At 48.7% G+C, this 15,499-nt stretch overlaps 1 protein-coding gene across 1 annotated transcript; it reads left to right on the forward strand.

Annotated features, from left to right (window-relative positions):
* The first annotated feature begins 5,369 nt into the window (after positions 1 to 5,369).
* On the forward strand, positions 5,370 to 15,046 carry LOC141564069 (aflatoxin B1 aldehyde reductase member 4-like). Its single transcript, XM_074306079.1, has 7 exons — positions 5,370 to 5,733; positions 9,078 to 9,265; positions 10,510 to 10,614; positions 10,994 to 11,090; positions 11,347 to 11,446; positions 12,257 to 12,386; positions 14,666 to 15,046. Exons 1-7 carry the CDS (start codon positions 5,385 to 5,387, stop codon positions 14,825 to 14,827), a joined length of 1,131 nt encoding a protein of 376 aa, XP_074162180.1. The 5' UTR covers positions 5,370 to 5,384; the 3' UTR covers positions 14,828 to 15,046.
* The last annotated feature ends 453 nt before the right edge of the window (positions 15,047 to 15,499 follow it).

The following is a 15,499-nucleotide window of genomic DNA, read 5'->3' on the forward strand; positions in this document are numbered from 1 at the left end:
CTGATCAATAGTGATTTGGAACACTCTTTCATATGAATGGAAATAGTTTTAATTTCATCATCTGAAAATTGTCTGTTCATATCCTTTAACCATTTATCAATTGGAGAGTGGCTTGATTTCTTATAAAAAATTCAATTCTCTGTATATTTTGGAGATGAGGCCTTTATCAGAACCTCTAACTGTAAAAATGTTTTCCCAATTTGTTACTTCCCTTCTAATCTTGTTTGCATTAGTTTTGTTTGTGCAGAAACTTTGTAATTTGATGTAATCAAAATTTTATATTTTGTGATCAATAATGGTCTCTAGTTCTCCTTTGGACACAAATTCCTTCCTCCTCCACAAGTCTGAGAGGTAAACCATCCCATGTTCCTCCAATGTATTTATGATCTCGTTCTTTATGCCTAAATCTTGGACCCATTTTGATCTTATCTTAGTATATGGTGTTAAATGTGGGTCCATGCCTACTTTCTGCCATACTAATTTCCAGTTTTCCCAGCAGTTTTTGTCAAATAATGAATTCTTATCCCAAAAGTTGGGATCTTTGGGTTTGTCAAACACTAGATTGCTATTTTTATTCACTATCTTGACCTGTGAACCTAACCTATGCTACTGATCAACTAGTCTATTTCTTAGCCAATACCAAATGGTTTTGGTGACTGTTGCTTTATAATATAGTTCTAGATCAGGTACAGCTAGACCACCTTCATTTAATTTTTTTTTCCTTACTTCCCTTGAAATTCTCCACCTTTTGTTGTTCCATATGAATTCTGTTGTTATTTTTTCTAGGTCATTAAAATAGTTTCTTGGGAGTCTAATTGGTATATCACTAAATAAATAGATTAGTTTAGGGAGTATTGTCATCTTAATTATATTTGCTCAGCCTATCCAAGAGCACTCAATGCCTTTCCAATTATTTAAATCTGACTTTATTTTTGTGGCAAGTGTTTTGTAATTTTGCTCATATAATTCCTGACTTTCCTTTGGTAGATATATTCCCAAATATTTTATACTATCGACAGTTATTTTGAATGGAATTTCTCTTTGTACCTCTTGCTCTTGGATTGTGTTGGTAATGTATAAAAATACTGAGGATTTATGTGGATTTATTTTGTATCCTGAAACTTTGCTAAAGTTCTGAATTATTTCTAATAGCTTTTTAGCAGAGTCTTTGGGGTTCTCTAAGTATACCATCATGTCATCTGCAAAGAGTGATAGTTTGATTTCCTCATTTCCTACTCTAATTCCTTGAATCTCTTTCTCAGCTCTTATTGCCGAGGCTAGCATTTCTAGTACTATATTGAATAGTAATGGTGATAGTGGACAACCTTGTTTCACTCCTGATCTTACAGGGAAAGGTTCCAGTTTATCGCCATTACATATGATGTTTACTGATGGTTTTAAATATATGCTCGTTATTATTTTAAGGAATAGTCCATTTATTCCTATACTCTCAAGCGTTTTTAGTAGGAATGGATGTTGGATTTTATCAAATGCTTTTTCTGCATCTATTGAGATGATCATATGGTATTTATTAATTTGATTATTAATATGGTCAATTATACTAATAGTTTTCCTAATATTAAACCAGCCCTGCATTCCTGGTATAAATCCTACTTGATCATAGTGTATTATCCTAGGGATGATTTTCTGAAGTCTTTTTGCTAATATCTTATTTAAGATTTTAGTATCAATATTCATTAAGGAAATTGGTCTATAGTTTTCTTTCTCAGTTTTCAATCTACCTGGTTTAGGTATCAGTACCATGTCTGTATCATAAAAGGAATTTGGTAGCACTCCTTCAATCCCTATTTTTTCAAATAGTTTATATAGCATTGGAGTTAGTTGTTCTTTAAATGTTTGGTAGAATTCACATGTAAATCCATCTGGTCCTCGGGATTTTTTCTTAGGGAATTGGTTGATAGCTTGTTCTATTTCTTTTTCTGATATAGGACTATTTAGACTATTACTTCTTCCTCTGTTAATCTGGAGCCCAAACATGCTTGCATGGCTTCACATGAATGATGGATATTGTATTCCTTGATTTCTCAACAGGTAGGGGTGAGGGTGAAGGGAGGGAGAAAATTTGTGACTGAAAGTAAAATAAAAATTCAATGTAATTGGAAAATATTTAACAAAATAAATAAAAAATAGTGACATAAAAAAACAAGAAGGATAAGAGTTAAAAGAAATCTTTGTTCCAAACTTCTATGATTAATGTGTGATATCCAAAACATTTGGAAGATTAAGGCAGGCAGCTAACCAACATGGGTTGACACAATCAGGTTGTGTAGAGACTGGCACATAGTAAATGCTTGATACATATTTTGATTAATTGGTAGATTGCTCTGCAAATATTAAAATGCCATATAAATGCTATTTTTGTTACAATTAAAATCTGTAACAATAAGAGCCATTTCATGATGTCCGGTCACCTTTCAGTCATGTTCAGTTCTTTGTGACCCCATTTGGGGTTTTCTTGGCAGAGATATAGAGTTCTCTAGCTCATTTTTTAGATGAGGAAATGGAAGCAAACAGATTTAAGTGACTTGACCAGAATCACACACCAGTAAGTGTTTGAAGCCAGATTTAAGTTCAGGAAGATAAATGTTCCCGATTCCAGGTCCAGTGCTGTATTCATTTCATCATTTAGATTCTTTAGCAAATTATGGTCAAACGATATAAACAGGCAGATTGAAAAATAAATACAAGCTATCAAATAAATAATGTTCCAAATCCTTAGTAATGAGAGAAATGCAAGCTACATTAACCCCAAAGTTTTCATCTTATATCCATCAAATTGAGAGAAAAAAGGGCAATTATTGGAGAGATTATAGAAAGACAGACATACTAATATATTGTTATTACTGGAGCTGGAAATTGTTTCAACTAATCTGGAAAGCACTTTGGAATTATATCCCCAAAATTATTTAACTGTGAATACCCTTTACTCCAGAGAGATCAGAGAGGACTCACATGTTTAAAAATGTTTACAATGGAACTTTTTGTTTTAATAAAGGGGATGGCCTTTGGGGAATGGCTGAACACAGTATCATATGTGACTCTATTGGAACATCATTGTGCCCTAAGGAAAAAAGAAAGTCTTAGATTCAAAGAAACCTAGGAATACTTTTATGAACTGATGCAAAGTGAAGCATCAGGAAAATAATTTACACAACGACTACAATATTACAGAGGAAAACAACTTTGAAAGACTTAGTAACTCTTACCAATTCAGTGAGCAGCCACATTGCCAGAAGAGCAACTATGACAGAGCATGAATTTCCACTTTCTCACAGAGAAGTGATAGATTTCAGAGGTGTAAGAGAATACATTTTCTGACAAGACCAGTGTATGGATCTTTTGTTGTTCTTGATCCTATATATTTGGGGAGCATCTGGGGAGAGAATGTTGTTTAAATTTTTGGGGGGTGTCAGATTGGCTAAGATGACAGGAACAAATAATGATAAATGTTGGAGGGGATGTGGGAAAACTGGGACACTGATACATTGTTGGTGGAGTTGTGAAAGAATCCAACCATTCTGGAGAGCAATCTGGAATTATGCCCCAAAAGTTATCAAACTGCATGCCCTTTGATCCAGCAGTGTTACTACTGGGCTTATATCCCAAAGAGATCTTAAAGGAGGGAAAGGGACCTGTATGTGCCAAAATGTTTGTGGCAGCCCTCCTTGTAGTGGCCAGAAACTGGAAGATGAACGGATGTTCATCAGTTAGAGATGGCTGAATAAATTGTGGTATGTGAATGTTATGGATTATTATTGTTGTATAAGAAATGACCAGCAGGATGACTTCAGAGAGGTCTGAAGAGACTTACAGGAACTGATGCTGAGTGGAATGAGGACCAGGAGATCATTATATACTACAACAACAATACTGTATGAGGATGTATTCTGATGGACGTGGCCCTCTCTAACAATGAGATGAACCAAATCAGTTCCAATTGTTCAGTGATGAAGAGAACCAGCTACACCCAGAGAAAGAACTCGGGGAGACGATTATGACTACATAGAATTCCAGATCCCTCTAATTTTGTCCACCTGCATTTTGGATTTCCTTCACAGGCTAAATGTACACTTTCAAGGTCTGATTCAAAACAAGTGGACATATATTATATATATATATTGTATTTAATTTATACTTTAACATATTTAACATGTATTGGTCAACCTGCCATCTGGGGGGGAGGGGAAAAATTGGATCAAAAGGTTTGGCAATTGTCAATGCTGAAAAATTACCCATGCAAATATCTGGTAAATAAAAACTATTATAAAAGAAGAACAATAAAAAATTTGGGGGGGAGGAGAGAAAGTTATGAGTGACAGAAAAGGGAGCAGTAATGATTTCCCTAAAAAAAATTGTGCTAATGAAACATTTAGAGCAAACAAAAAAGAAAGCAGATAGAAACTGAGATACCGACAAACAACAGCGTTGGAATTACCCTGTTAAATTTATTCTAGATTCAAAAAAAAAGTAAGCCTTCATAATTGAAATGCGTGGTTTCACAAGTACTTCTCTTTTTCTGTTCTTCTTTTTATTTGATATGATTGTATTTGATGCCTGTCGAGTTCATAATATTCTAAAAAGATTTTATGGCCTGGTTTTCCGTTAATTTGGTCAGTCTAGTTCAGTTCACTATTTTTATCTGGGAAAAAAAATCCAAGTAAAGTGAGATACCCCCGCCCAAATCTACACTATGTGATGTCTCTGGCTGGAAATCCCAGCGTATTTATACTATTTTAAAATACATTTTTGATTGATAGACGACGTGGTTACGTCACCTGTATTTCCCATTGCGCCCCCCCCCCCCCCACGCTCATTAATTCCTGCTCGGCTGGAGAGGGGGATGGGTGAGGAGACAAGGCCCAGGACTCCCAGTCCCCTGGACTGCTCTCCCGCACCAGCCAGATTCCAGGGAGATGAGTGATATCCTACGGAGGCGTCGGTCCTTCCCGGCCCCTCCCCGCCCCGGAGCTGAGACTCCAGGCCGGACCGGGATAAACAAAACCTCGGTAGGAATCCCAGCTGAGGGGGCCCCCGGGCAAGTCCCCTCCTGCCCCTGAGCCTCCGTTTCCCCGTCGGAAAAAGGAGAATGTTGGACTGGAGGCTCCTTGCTGCAGGTGCGGAGGCCCCGGGGACGGGTCCAGGATGGGGGCGGGGCGGTTGCACGCCCCGGGCAGTCCCAGCGCCTTCGGCCGCCCCGGTAGCATCCACGCACGGCCCGGGAGGATGCGGGAATCCGCCTCCAGCAGCGGCGCAGCGCTCTTTGCAGACGGTCCCTGAGAGCCGGCCGCTCGGCCCTCGCCCCGCCCAGTGACGTCAGGGGAGGCGGGGCCTCTTCACGCAGCCCGCGGCGGCCCCTCCCTCAAATGCTGAGCGCCGCTTGTCGCGCCGTGGCTCGCGCAGCGGCCCGCAGCGCCCGAACCGCCCGCGGAGCTGCCCGTATCCGCAGCCCTCGAGCCCCGGTCACCACCGCCGCCGCCACGATGTCCCGCGTGGCCCGCGCCGCCTCGTCGGCGGCCCGGACCGTGCCGGCCTCGGTGCTGGGCACGATGGAGATGGGCCGGCGCATGGACGGCTCCACCAGCACGGCCGCCGTGCACGCCTTCCTGGAGCGGGGCCACCGCGAGCTGGACACGGCCTTCATGTACAGCGACGGCCAGTCCGAGAGCATCGTGGGCAGCATGGGCCTGGGGCTGGGGGACGGCTGCAGCCGAGGTAAGCGGCCCCCGCCCCCCGGCCCGCCCGGCCTCCGGGTTGTGATCTCGGGCATGCGCCCTGGAGCCCTCGGTCCGCAAAGGGGGCTCCCGCCGCGGGGGAGGGGGACTCGTGCATCCTTGCCCCCTGATCTGACCTCCGAACCCTTAATCCCTGCAATCCGCGCGGCCCGACCCGGCCCCAGGCGTTGCAGTTTGGGACTCGCTGCCTCGAGTTCTTGGTCTGGGGGGTCCCGTTCCCGCCGGTGTAGCCCGTCCCCGAGAAACCTCTGCCCCCGTCAGTCAGCTGATCCCCCGGCGGCCGTGAACTTTGTACTTGAACTTTCCTGCCCCTGACGGGGAACCCGGATAGACGCGGATGGGAGCCCATGGCGGCGCACCAGCTCGCAAAGGGGGGGGGGTCCCCTCTCCCCCCCGGGGTGGGGGCGCGCGCTCTCGCGCACGTTCGGAGGGAGAGCCAGACCGAGGTCATGACCTCGGATCAGCTCTTCTTGCTCCTTTGCATGCACGCTCGCTGCTGGAAGTTGCACCAGTTAGTCCAGCTTTCCCGAGGAGGGCAACTGTTCCTGGTGCTCCGTCCCGGGCTTAGGACTGCTGAGGGCCCATTGGGGGAGAGGGTTTGCAGTATCCATCCTGGAGGGCTGGGCCCCGCCCCTGGCGCCTTTCAGCAGGGAATCCCAGGCCTTCCTTCCACCCCGTTAGTGAGGAGCATCCCCGGCCGGCGCCTTCTCCCTTTCTTAAATGTCAGCGCTGCAAGCTTCCTCCGAACCCAGGCTGCTGCAGGACCGGAGGGATCTCCCCCAACAAACTGTCAGAGAATGTTAAGGGCAGTGAGGAGCTTCCACTGAGGCCCTTCCCTCCTGCCCGGCTCCTTCCCATCCATCTCATTGTCCCCGCCGCCACCAGACTGACGGTGACTTTTCCAGCTTGGATCGATACTAACTCCCATTCACACGGCTCTCAGCCTTGCAGAGGGTCACCCGTGTGTTGTCTCCCAACAGCCCTGGGAGGGAGGCCCCAGAAATGGGTTGGAATGAGGTGATTTGGGCCAATTCCAGGTGACTGGTGATGGAGAGCCAGCTGCATCCAGAGAGAGAATGTGGGGCCTGAGTGTGGACTTTGGCTCTGGTTTGCTTGCCCTTTTTTTTCGTTCTCATTTTTTTCCCCTTTGTGCTCTGATTTTTCTTGTGCAGCGTGGCGAATGTGGAAATATATAAAGAAGAATTGCAGTTTTAACCTGTATTGGATTAGGGAGAAAAATTTGGAACACAAGGTTTTCCAAGGGTGGATGTTGAAAACTACCTTTGTAAATAAAAAAAAAAAATTAAAAAAAAAAAAAAAACAGGTTGATTTTAAGTGACTTTTGCCCAGAATTGCACAAACTCAGGTTTTTCTAAATCCGGCTCCAGCATTCTCTCTTGCCGTCTGACTTCCCTGAAGTTTAGTACAATAAGTGAAGGCTGGTTTTGGATTTGGGAAATAATAGTTCAAATACTGGCTCTGCCACTTTGTCTCAGTTCGCCGGGCCTAGATATGATCCTTGATTTAGAGATTAATGGGCCTTCGTGGTCACATGATCTACCCCACATTTTATAGATAAGAAGCTGAAGTCCTGGGGGATTAGATGCTTTTCAGGGTCATAATGGTGGGTGAATGGCCTCCCTGGGATTTCTGACTCACCTCCAGGTTTTTCATCTTTTTATATATCATTATTATTATTCATCTTCAAAGTAGGGCTTTTGGACTAAATGTCCTCTAAAGCTCCTTTCAGGTCTAGAGCTTCTCCCATTGCCCTTTAAACCTCTCCCTTCCTCCACCCCCCTGGTGAGATTCCCCAGAGTGTACCCAGAAGCAAAGTTCACCCCTGGAGGAAGTTAAATTCCTGACTTGGGGTGGAGGAGGGAGGGGGAAGAGAGTGATAGTTAAGAAAAACACAATTCTTCCTTCCTAGGCAGTTGAGTGGGGTTGGGTATGAAAAGTGCATAATAAAAACCTCATTCTTAGATCTGGACTTGACCTTTGTCCTCTCCTTCTGCCTTCCATTCCATAAGTGGAACCCTGTTATCTAGAGCTTGAAGAACCTTATTGGACTTTGAATCTGTCAGCTCTTCCCTTTTATGTGGGGGTTCTAGAAAGATTCAGGTTGAATGTACATAACAGGAGTCATTTCTGCTTTGGCCAGAAACCCCGAGGACCTTCTTCTCCCAGATTTATTTATTTAGATTTTTTTTTTAAGACTAGGTGAAAGAGGAGATTCTTTACTTCAGTTGCCCTCAGCCTTAATCACTGAAGGGATGTGGGCTCAGTCAAACAGACTTGTTGAGGACCTGAGCTTACAAAGGCCAGGGCCTCCCACTGCATCCAGGGCCATCTCCGGCCCTCCGGGTCTGTGTCTGGCCACTGGACCCAGATGGCTCTGGAAGCGAAGGTGAGGCAGGTGCCCCTGCCCAGCCCTGCCTCCCTGAAATCCAGTTCACCTGTAGTCCTGGCATCCCCTCCCTGATGTCAGGGTTCTCCTCGAGAAGGAAGGACAAACAACAACATGAAGAAACAGGTCAAGTGATTTGCTAAAGTTCATACAGTTAGTGGTAATAAAGTTGGCATTAAAACCAGAGAAGCCGCTGGCCTTAGTGAGTTGGACATACTGTATTGGGCCTCCATTTTGCTGGCTTGGATCCTGCTTTTTAGGTATTGCTCCGAAAACTGACCCTGGTTCAAGAGAGACTTGCATTCCCCAGGATCTGGCATCCATCCTAGTTCTCTCTTTTCTTGTTTTTGCTAGCTTTCCCCAGCCCATGGTCTCTTTGGCTGCTTGGAGTGGTGCGCCCAGGGCTGGACTCTGGCTACCAGTCACTCTTTCAGAAGCTAGGAGAACACACCGACTACTCACCCGTTCATGACCTGATGATGGATATCCCTATTATACAAATATCAGTTGGAGGAACTCCACTGAATCTTGTTAACCAGCGCTTGTTAAATGCCTTCCAGGAGCCAGACACTGTGCTAAGCATTTGGGATTAAAAATAGACAAAAGACCTCTCCTTTCCTCAAGGGGTTTACAGTCTAAGGAAGGAACAAGTAATCAACTGTGTATACACCAGAGAGACCCAGGCCAAAGTAAAGATGATTAAAAGAGGAAAGCCCTATCATTAAGCATGGTATATTAGCTAATTAATAATGCAAAAACAAGAACACTAGTATGTACTCACTGACATTTGTGAACGGGGCAGCCTGTCCTGGGAAAAGCGAGGGGTGGGCTGGGAAGAGCAAAGATGTGGCCTCACCGGGGGCTGAGCAGAGGGTCTGAGTGCCTTCTACTGACCCTCAGCCTTGTTTGTCCTCAAGCGAGAATTGCTACCAAGGCCAATCCTTGGGATGGAAAGTCTCTCAGTGCTGAGAGTGTCCGGTCCCAGCTGGAGACCTCCCTGCAGAGGCTGCAGTGCTCCCGAGTGGATCTCTTCTACCTGCACGCACCAGACCACAACACACCTGTGGAGGAGACTCTGCGCGCCTGCAATGAGCTGTACCAGGAGGTGAGAGCCAGGGATGGCAGAGCTGGGAGGCCTGAAAGCCCAGGAGGTCAGAGCTGGGGGAGGGCCCTTAGAACCCAAGAGGTCAGAGCCGGGAGGGCCCTTAGAACCCAGGAGGTCAGAGCCGGGAGGGCCCTTAGAACCCAGGAGGTCAGAGCCGGGAGGGCCCTTAGAACCCAGGAGGTCAGGGCTGGAGAAACCTTAGAACCCAAGAGGTCAGAGCTGGAAGGGCCCTTAGAACCCAGGAGGTCAGAGCCGGGAGGGCCCTTAGAACCCAAGAGGTCAGAGCCGGGAGGGCCCTTAAAACCCAGTAGGTCAGAGCTGGGAGGGGCCTTAGAACCCAGTAGGTCAGAGCCGGGAGGGCCCTTAGAACCCAGTAGGTCAGAGCCGGGAGGGCCCTTAGAACCCAGTAGGTCGAGCTGGGAGGGCCCTTAGAACCCAGTAGGTCGAGCTGGGAGGGCCCTTAGAACCCAGTAGGTCGAGCTGGGAGGGCCCTTAGAACCCAGGAGGTCAGAGCTGGGAGGGCCCTTAGAACCCAAGAGGTCAGAGCCGGGAGGGCCCTTAAAACCCAGTAGGTCAGAGCTGGGAGGGCCCTTAGAACCCAGTAGGTTAGAGCCAGGAGGGCCCTTAGAACACAGGAGGTCAGAGCCAGAAGGATCCTTAGAACCCAAGAGGTCAGAGCCAGGAGGGCCCTTAGAACACAGGATATCAGAGCGGGGGGGGGGGGGAGGGGGCCTTAGAACCCAGGATGTCAGAGAGGGGGAGGGCCCTTAGAACCCAGGATGTCAGAGCCGGGAGGGCCCTTAGAACCCAGGAGGTCAGAGCTGGGAGGGCCCTTAGAACCCAGGAGGTCAGAGCTGGGAGGGCCCTTAGAACCCAGAAGGTCAGAGCTAGGAGGGCCCTTAGAACCTGGGATATCAGAGCTGGGAGGGCCCTTAGAACCTGGGATGTCAGAGATGGAGAGGGCTTAGAGCATCATCAATCAATCAGTTATTCAAGATTATTGATTAACTGCTTACATTGTGCCAGACACTACTAGACCTGGAAATGAATGAAACAGGCACTCTGATGATTTTCTAACTAGGAGAGGCAAGAACAAGTAGAAATAAAAGGATGATTCCTGATCAGAGGCCAGCCTTACCTGATGGTCTGTTTCATTTCCTCTCTCCCTCACCACTCTCTCTTTTTCTACTTGTCTGTTTCTGTCTGTCTTTCTGTCTCTCCCCACCACACACACACACACCCAGGGTAAGTTTGTAGAACTGGGCCTCTCTAACTATGCTGCCTGGGAAGTAGCTGAGATCTGCACCCTCTGCAAGAACCACGGCTGGGTCCTCCCCACTGTGTACCAGGTAAGACCTTGCCCGAGCCTGGGGTGCTGCTGGGGCTCTCGGGGGTTCTTTTTGGCCAGAGCTCCCCCTCTGCTCCCCCTCAGCCTTGCTGCCTTGGAGGTCCCAGGGGTAGGAGAGAAAGCCCAGGACCTGAGGAGGGTGTGAGCAGCTCCATGGCATTCACCGGGGACTTTGTGGTAGGAAGGGCTCTGGCTTGGCAGACACAATCCCTGGGTTCAGATCCGGACTCTGCCCCTTCTCTTCTCTGAGTGTCAGTTCCCTCACCTGCCAAGTGGATGCTCAGACCTCCCTTCTGGGCCTGAGCCCCCCAGGCTGCCTTGGGAGGCAGTCCCTGGCCTGGCCCCACCCCCCCCAGCTGTGCTCTCCCCCCTCCTTCCAGGGCATGTACAACGCCATCACCAGACAAGTGGAAACAGAGCTGTTCCCCTGCCTGCATCACTTTGGATTGCGTTTCTACGCCTACAACCCTTTGGCTGGTATGAGGAAAATGGGGAGGGGACGCCAGGGGGGAGTCAAGACATCTAGGTTTGAATGTGGGCTGGGATCTTTGCCTGCTGTGTCTGTGGGCAAGTTTCAACCTCTCTGAAGCTCTGGAACCAAATGGGGGTAGTCGTTTTGTAGCAGCCGCTTGTAAGTGCTCCAGGACTCTGAGCTTGGGAGTGGGAAGGCTGGGCTGGGGGCTCAAGGGTCTGTGCAGGGTGGCTGACACTGGGTTGTCCTGTCCTTCCTCAGGCGGCCTCCTAACTGGCAAGTACAGATATGAAGACAAGGACACGAAGCAGCCTGAGGGCCGGTTCTTCGGGAACAGCTGGTCGGAGACGTACCGCAACCGGTGAGCTCCATGTCCTGGGAATGGCCAGAGGCAGGGGCGGTGTGGGGAGACCCAGCATCTCTGAGCTTCCCCATCTGTAAGAAGGGGATGAGCCCCTGGCCCACCCTTGGGAGCTTGGAGAGACCCTCACAGCTTTCAGCATGCACTTAGAGAGCGCCTACGGTGTGCCAGGCCCTGTGTTGAGTGCTGGGTCAGAGAAAGGAGCTTACAGCCTAAGGGGAAAACTGCCTGCAGACAGAGATGCTAAGAGGCCAGGGATCCAATGCTTAAAAGGGTCAGACCCCTTGGAGAGCCTCCAATCCAACCCAGACCTGAACATCCTTGATCCCTCCGAAGGCCGAGCCCATTTGGAAGGCCCACAGGACAGCCCCCTCCCAGGCGCTGGTGCTCTCCTCATGGCCCCAGATTTCACCCAAGCAGCCCCAGCTTCTTTGACCCTTCCTGAACGTTCACTGTGGCCTTTGTCTGGACACTCTGTATCCTTCCCAGAGTGTGGACCAATCTTAAAATGTGCTCTTTCTTGGGGTGTCCCGTGGGACAAGAGATTATAGGGGCAAGTGACCGTGAAGGGAGGAAGTTCTTAGTGTGTGTCCAGGGCTGCAGTCCTGCCCATAACTGGAGGTCATTTAGGGGTTGCAGGATCTCCACTGGGGGGTTTGCACTGGGCTGCACCTGTGGTCACCAAGGAGGACCTTGGAATTCTTGGGCCTAGCAGCCAGGGAATTTGCCAACCTGAGCCCCTCACAGTCCCTGCTGAGGCAGCCTGGGGGCACTGACCACTGACCTTCCCTCTCTGCCCATTTCCTGCAGCTTCTGGAAAGAGCATCACTTCCAGGCCATTGCCCTTGTGGAGAAAGCTCTGGCAGCGTCCTACGGGGCCGAGTCTCCCAGCATGACCTCGGCAGCCCTCCGATGGATGTACCACCACTCCCAGCTCCAGGTAGGCCCCGTCCGCAGGCCGGGACTCCTCAGCCCCGTGACGTTTACATCACTGATCAGTATAAATGTTAACACAGCTAACTGACCGTGTATCAAGGTCCCTTTGCAGTCTTTGTTAAGAGGTTGGCAGGAAGGCCCGGTGCCCAAGCTGGTGCCATGTGAGTCACCGCGCTTACTGGGTGCCTGCTGTGTGCCCATGCTTGGCACAGGGCCAGACAGAAGGCGGCCCACTTCCCAAGGCTGGCTCAGCATGTTCCTGTGCCTTCTGCATCCCTCCAGGAGCATCTGCCCCTCCCTCTTCTCCAATCCTTTATACAGCCCCACACTTCATCCCATTCCTCTCCTCTGCCTGTCAGCAAGTGAGAATCCAGCACAAGCTGGATGGCCCCGGGCAAGTTTGAATCTCAGTGGGCCTCATTCTGTCTTCTGGAAAAAGGGGGTTCTGATCCCCCACTCCCTGGGTTCTTATGAAACTTGGGCCTGGCCAGCCAGTGCCTGTGTGGAGTGAGCAGTAATCCTCCTTGGTTTGTTGGGCACAGAGGGCCTGGAGACAAATAGAGGGCAGGGTGACCCCAAACTTGGAGCACTCCTGCAGGAGCCCGGCTCCTGCCACTCACCTGCTGGTGCCCTCTTAGTTGCCCAAGCACCCGCAGCAGCTATGGATGCAGGGAGGGTGTGGTGGGGGCAGGTACAAGTCACAGGAATTTGAGCAGCTAGGAGGCGCAATTGGCAAGGCACTGGGCCCAGGGTCAAATCCAGCCTCATTTACTCGCCTTGTTTGCCTCAGTGGCCTTCTCTGTAATGAACAGGATGGGGCAGCTACTGCAGGATCTCTGCCAGGAAAATCCCAAAGTGGGTCATGAAGTGCTGGCAAGGACTGAACATGATTTGCAAAGCACTTTACCTTTTAGCCTCATCTGACCCTCATAACTCTGTGGGAAGACACTGTTACTATCCCCTTTTACAGGTCAGGCGACTGAGGCAGACAGAGCTTAAAGGACTTACCAGGTGCCCTAGTTAATGTGTCTGAGGCAGGACTGGAACTCAGATCTTCAGGACTCTGAGTCTCATAGTCTCATCTTCCAGGACCTCTCTTGAACCATGATGGGACCTTGACCTTTGTCCTCCATACCATTCTCTCCCAATCCCTTTTGAGTGGAACCCTGTTCTCTAGAGCTTGAAGAACCTTATTAGATGTTGAATCCTCCATTTCCTTCCTTTTTATGTATGATTGCCTCAGACTGACAGTACATAGTGTCATTTGTGCTTTGGCCATTAACAGGGCCTTCCCCTCCCTCATTTATTTAGATTTTTTATTTTTGGACTAGGTGAAAGAAATTCTTTGCCTCAATTGTCCGTAGCCTTAATCACCAAATGGGTGCAGGCTCAGGTAAACTGAGCCCCGGTGAAGATATCAGCTTACAAAGACCAGGGTCTCCCACTCATACAAGTCTACCTCTTAATCCATGTCTGGCCACTGGACCCAGATGGCTCTGGAGGGGAACGTGAGGCAGGCAACCTTGCGCAGCCCTTCCTCACCTTAATCCACCTCACTTGCAGGTCAACATCCTCTCCCTGATGTCATGGTCCTCTTCCAGAATGAAGGACAAAACCCAGCTTTATAGCAATTCTGAGACAAAGACCTAATTTCTCAAATATAGAGAGAACGGAGTTAAATTTATGTAAATAACCATTCCTCAGTTGATAAATGGTCAAGGGAGAGGAGAACAGGCAATTTACAAAGTATTCAAAGCTATCTAAAATCATATGAAAAAATGCCCTAAAGACATAATTGGCTTCAGAAATGCAAATTGAGCAGGAAAAAGAAATGGAGTATGAACATTTATACCTCAGAAATTAGCATATGCTACAAATCAGAGCTTGATTGATCTTGCTACTCTCTAGATTTCAGGATGATGGAGAAAGTGTTAGTAAAGTAGTTTAAATGGGGCAGCTAGGTGGGCAGTGGATAGATACACAAACCCTGAAGTCAGGAGGACTTTGAGTTCAAAGCTGACCTCAGATATTTACCACTTCCTGTGACCCTGGGCAAGTTTTTAACTCCAATTGCCTCAGGGGAAAAAAAAATTAAAAGTGCAGATAAACACATTCCCCTGGAGAGCTGGTTGTTAAAACATCTAGAACACTCCTCATTCTCCCAGAAGGCTGGTTGTTAAACACTTAGCAGAACACCCCAGAATCTCCTATCCCAGAACTGGTTGGTAACCTTTTATCAGCAGTCCTCTTTCCCCCACATGATCTCTCCTCTTTTCCTGACAGGGTGGCCGTGGAGATGCTGTTATCCTGGGCATGTCCAACTTGGAGCAGCTGCAGCAGAATTTGGCAGCCTCAGAGGAGGGCCCACTGAAGCCTGAGGTGGTGAAGGCCTTCGAGCAGGCCTGGCACCTCGTCGCCCACGAATGCCCCAACTACTTCCGCTAGCTGCAGCCTGACCAATCCTGGCCAGGCCAGTGCCCTCGGCCCCATCAACCCGCCTTTGCCTTAACCTGCCGAGCTCGGCCTTTCAGATTCTCCAAGTCCTGGTTTTCCTGGATCCTTCCTGGATGGGAGACCTCTGGCCTCCTACCCTGTAGTTACTGTTAAGGACCAGGGCTGAGACTTGTCCTGTCCTGATGGAATAAAAGCAACTGTTGCACAAGAGAGTGGGTGACCTGGAGTGAATAGGAGCTAGGCCCTTCAGGGGCTGTTGGGGTCCTTGGTCCAAAGGCACCACTGTGAGAGACATAGTGCTGGAAAGGAATGGAAGGGTGGGGTGGGGGGAGGACCTTGGGGCAGGTAACCTGGCCCACATGGGCACAGCACGCCTTGCCCGGCTACTTTGGCTGCTGGCCCTGTCTGACCTCTGGCAGAGGAAGGCTAACCCCTTGGCCCTTGTCAGCTTTCCTAGCTGAGCAGCTCTGCTTCCCCAGTCACTATGGACTGGGATCCAGTGTCATTCCTCAGGCTGCCTGGCCTGGGGGGAGAGCTTGGGCCACTTCCCTTTTCAAAGTCAGGGATTGTGAGGGCTCTCCCAAAAGAGAAGGGGAATTTTACTGGGGTGGAGGCAATGGCCAGGTCTGAGAAAATCCTATAGAAGCAAACATGGGTAGTTTA

This window comes from Sminthopsis crassicaudata, chromosome 3, assembly GCF_048593235.1.
Source record: "Sminthopsis crassicaudata isolate SCR6 chromosome 3, ASM4859323v1, whole genome shotgun sequence".
In the NCBI taxonomy this organism is placed as follows: domain Eukaryota; kingdom Metazoa; phylum Chordata; class Mammalia; order Dasyuromorphia; family Dasyuridae; genus Sminthopsis; species Sminthopsis crassicaudata.

Excerpts from the sequence above, each read along its gene's own strand:
- LOC141564069 (XM_074306079.1), top strand. The coding sequence starts at position 5,385 with ATGCTGAGCGCCGCTTGTCGCGCCGTGGCTCGCGCAGCGGCCCGCAGC. Across the intron at positions 5,734-9,077 it reads GGGGGACGGCTGCAGCCGAG|CGAGAATTGCTACCAAGGCC; the intron begins GTAAGCGGCCCC and ends TTTGTCCTCAAG. Across the intron at positions 11,447-12,256 it reads TCGGAGACGTACCGCAACCG|CTTCTGGAAAGAGCATCACT; the intron begins GTGAGCTCCATG and ends CATTTCCTGCAG.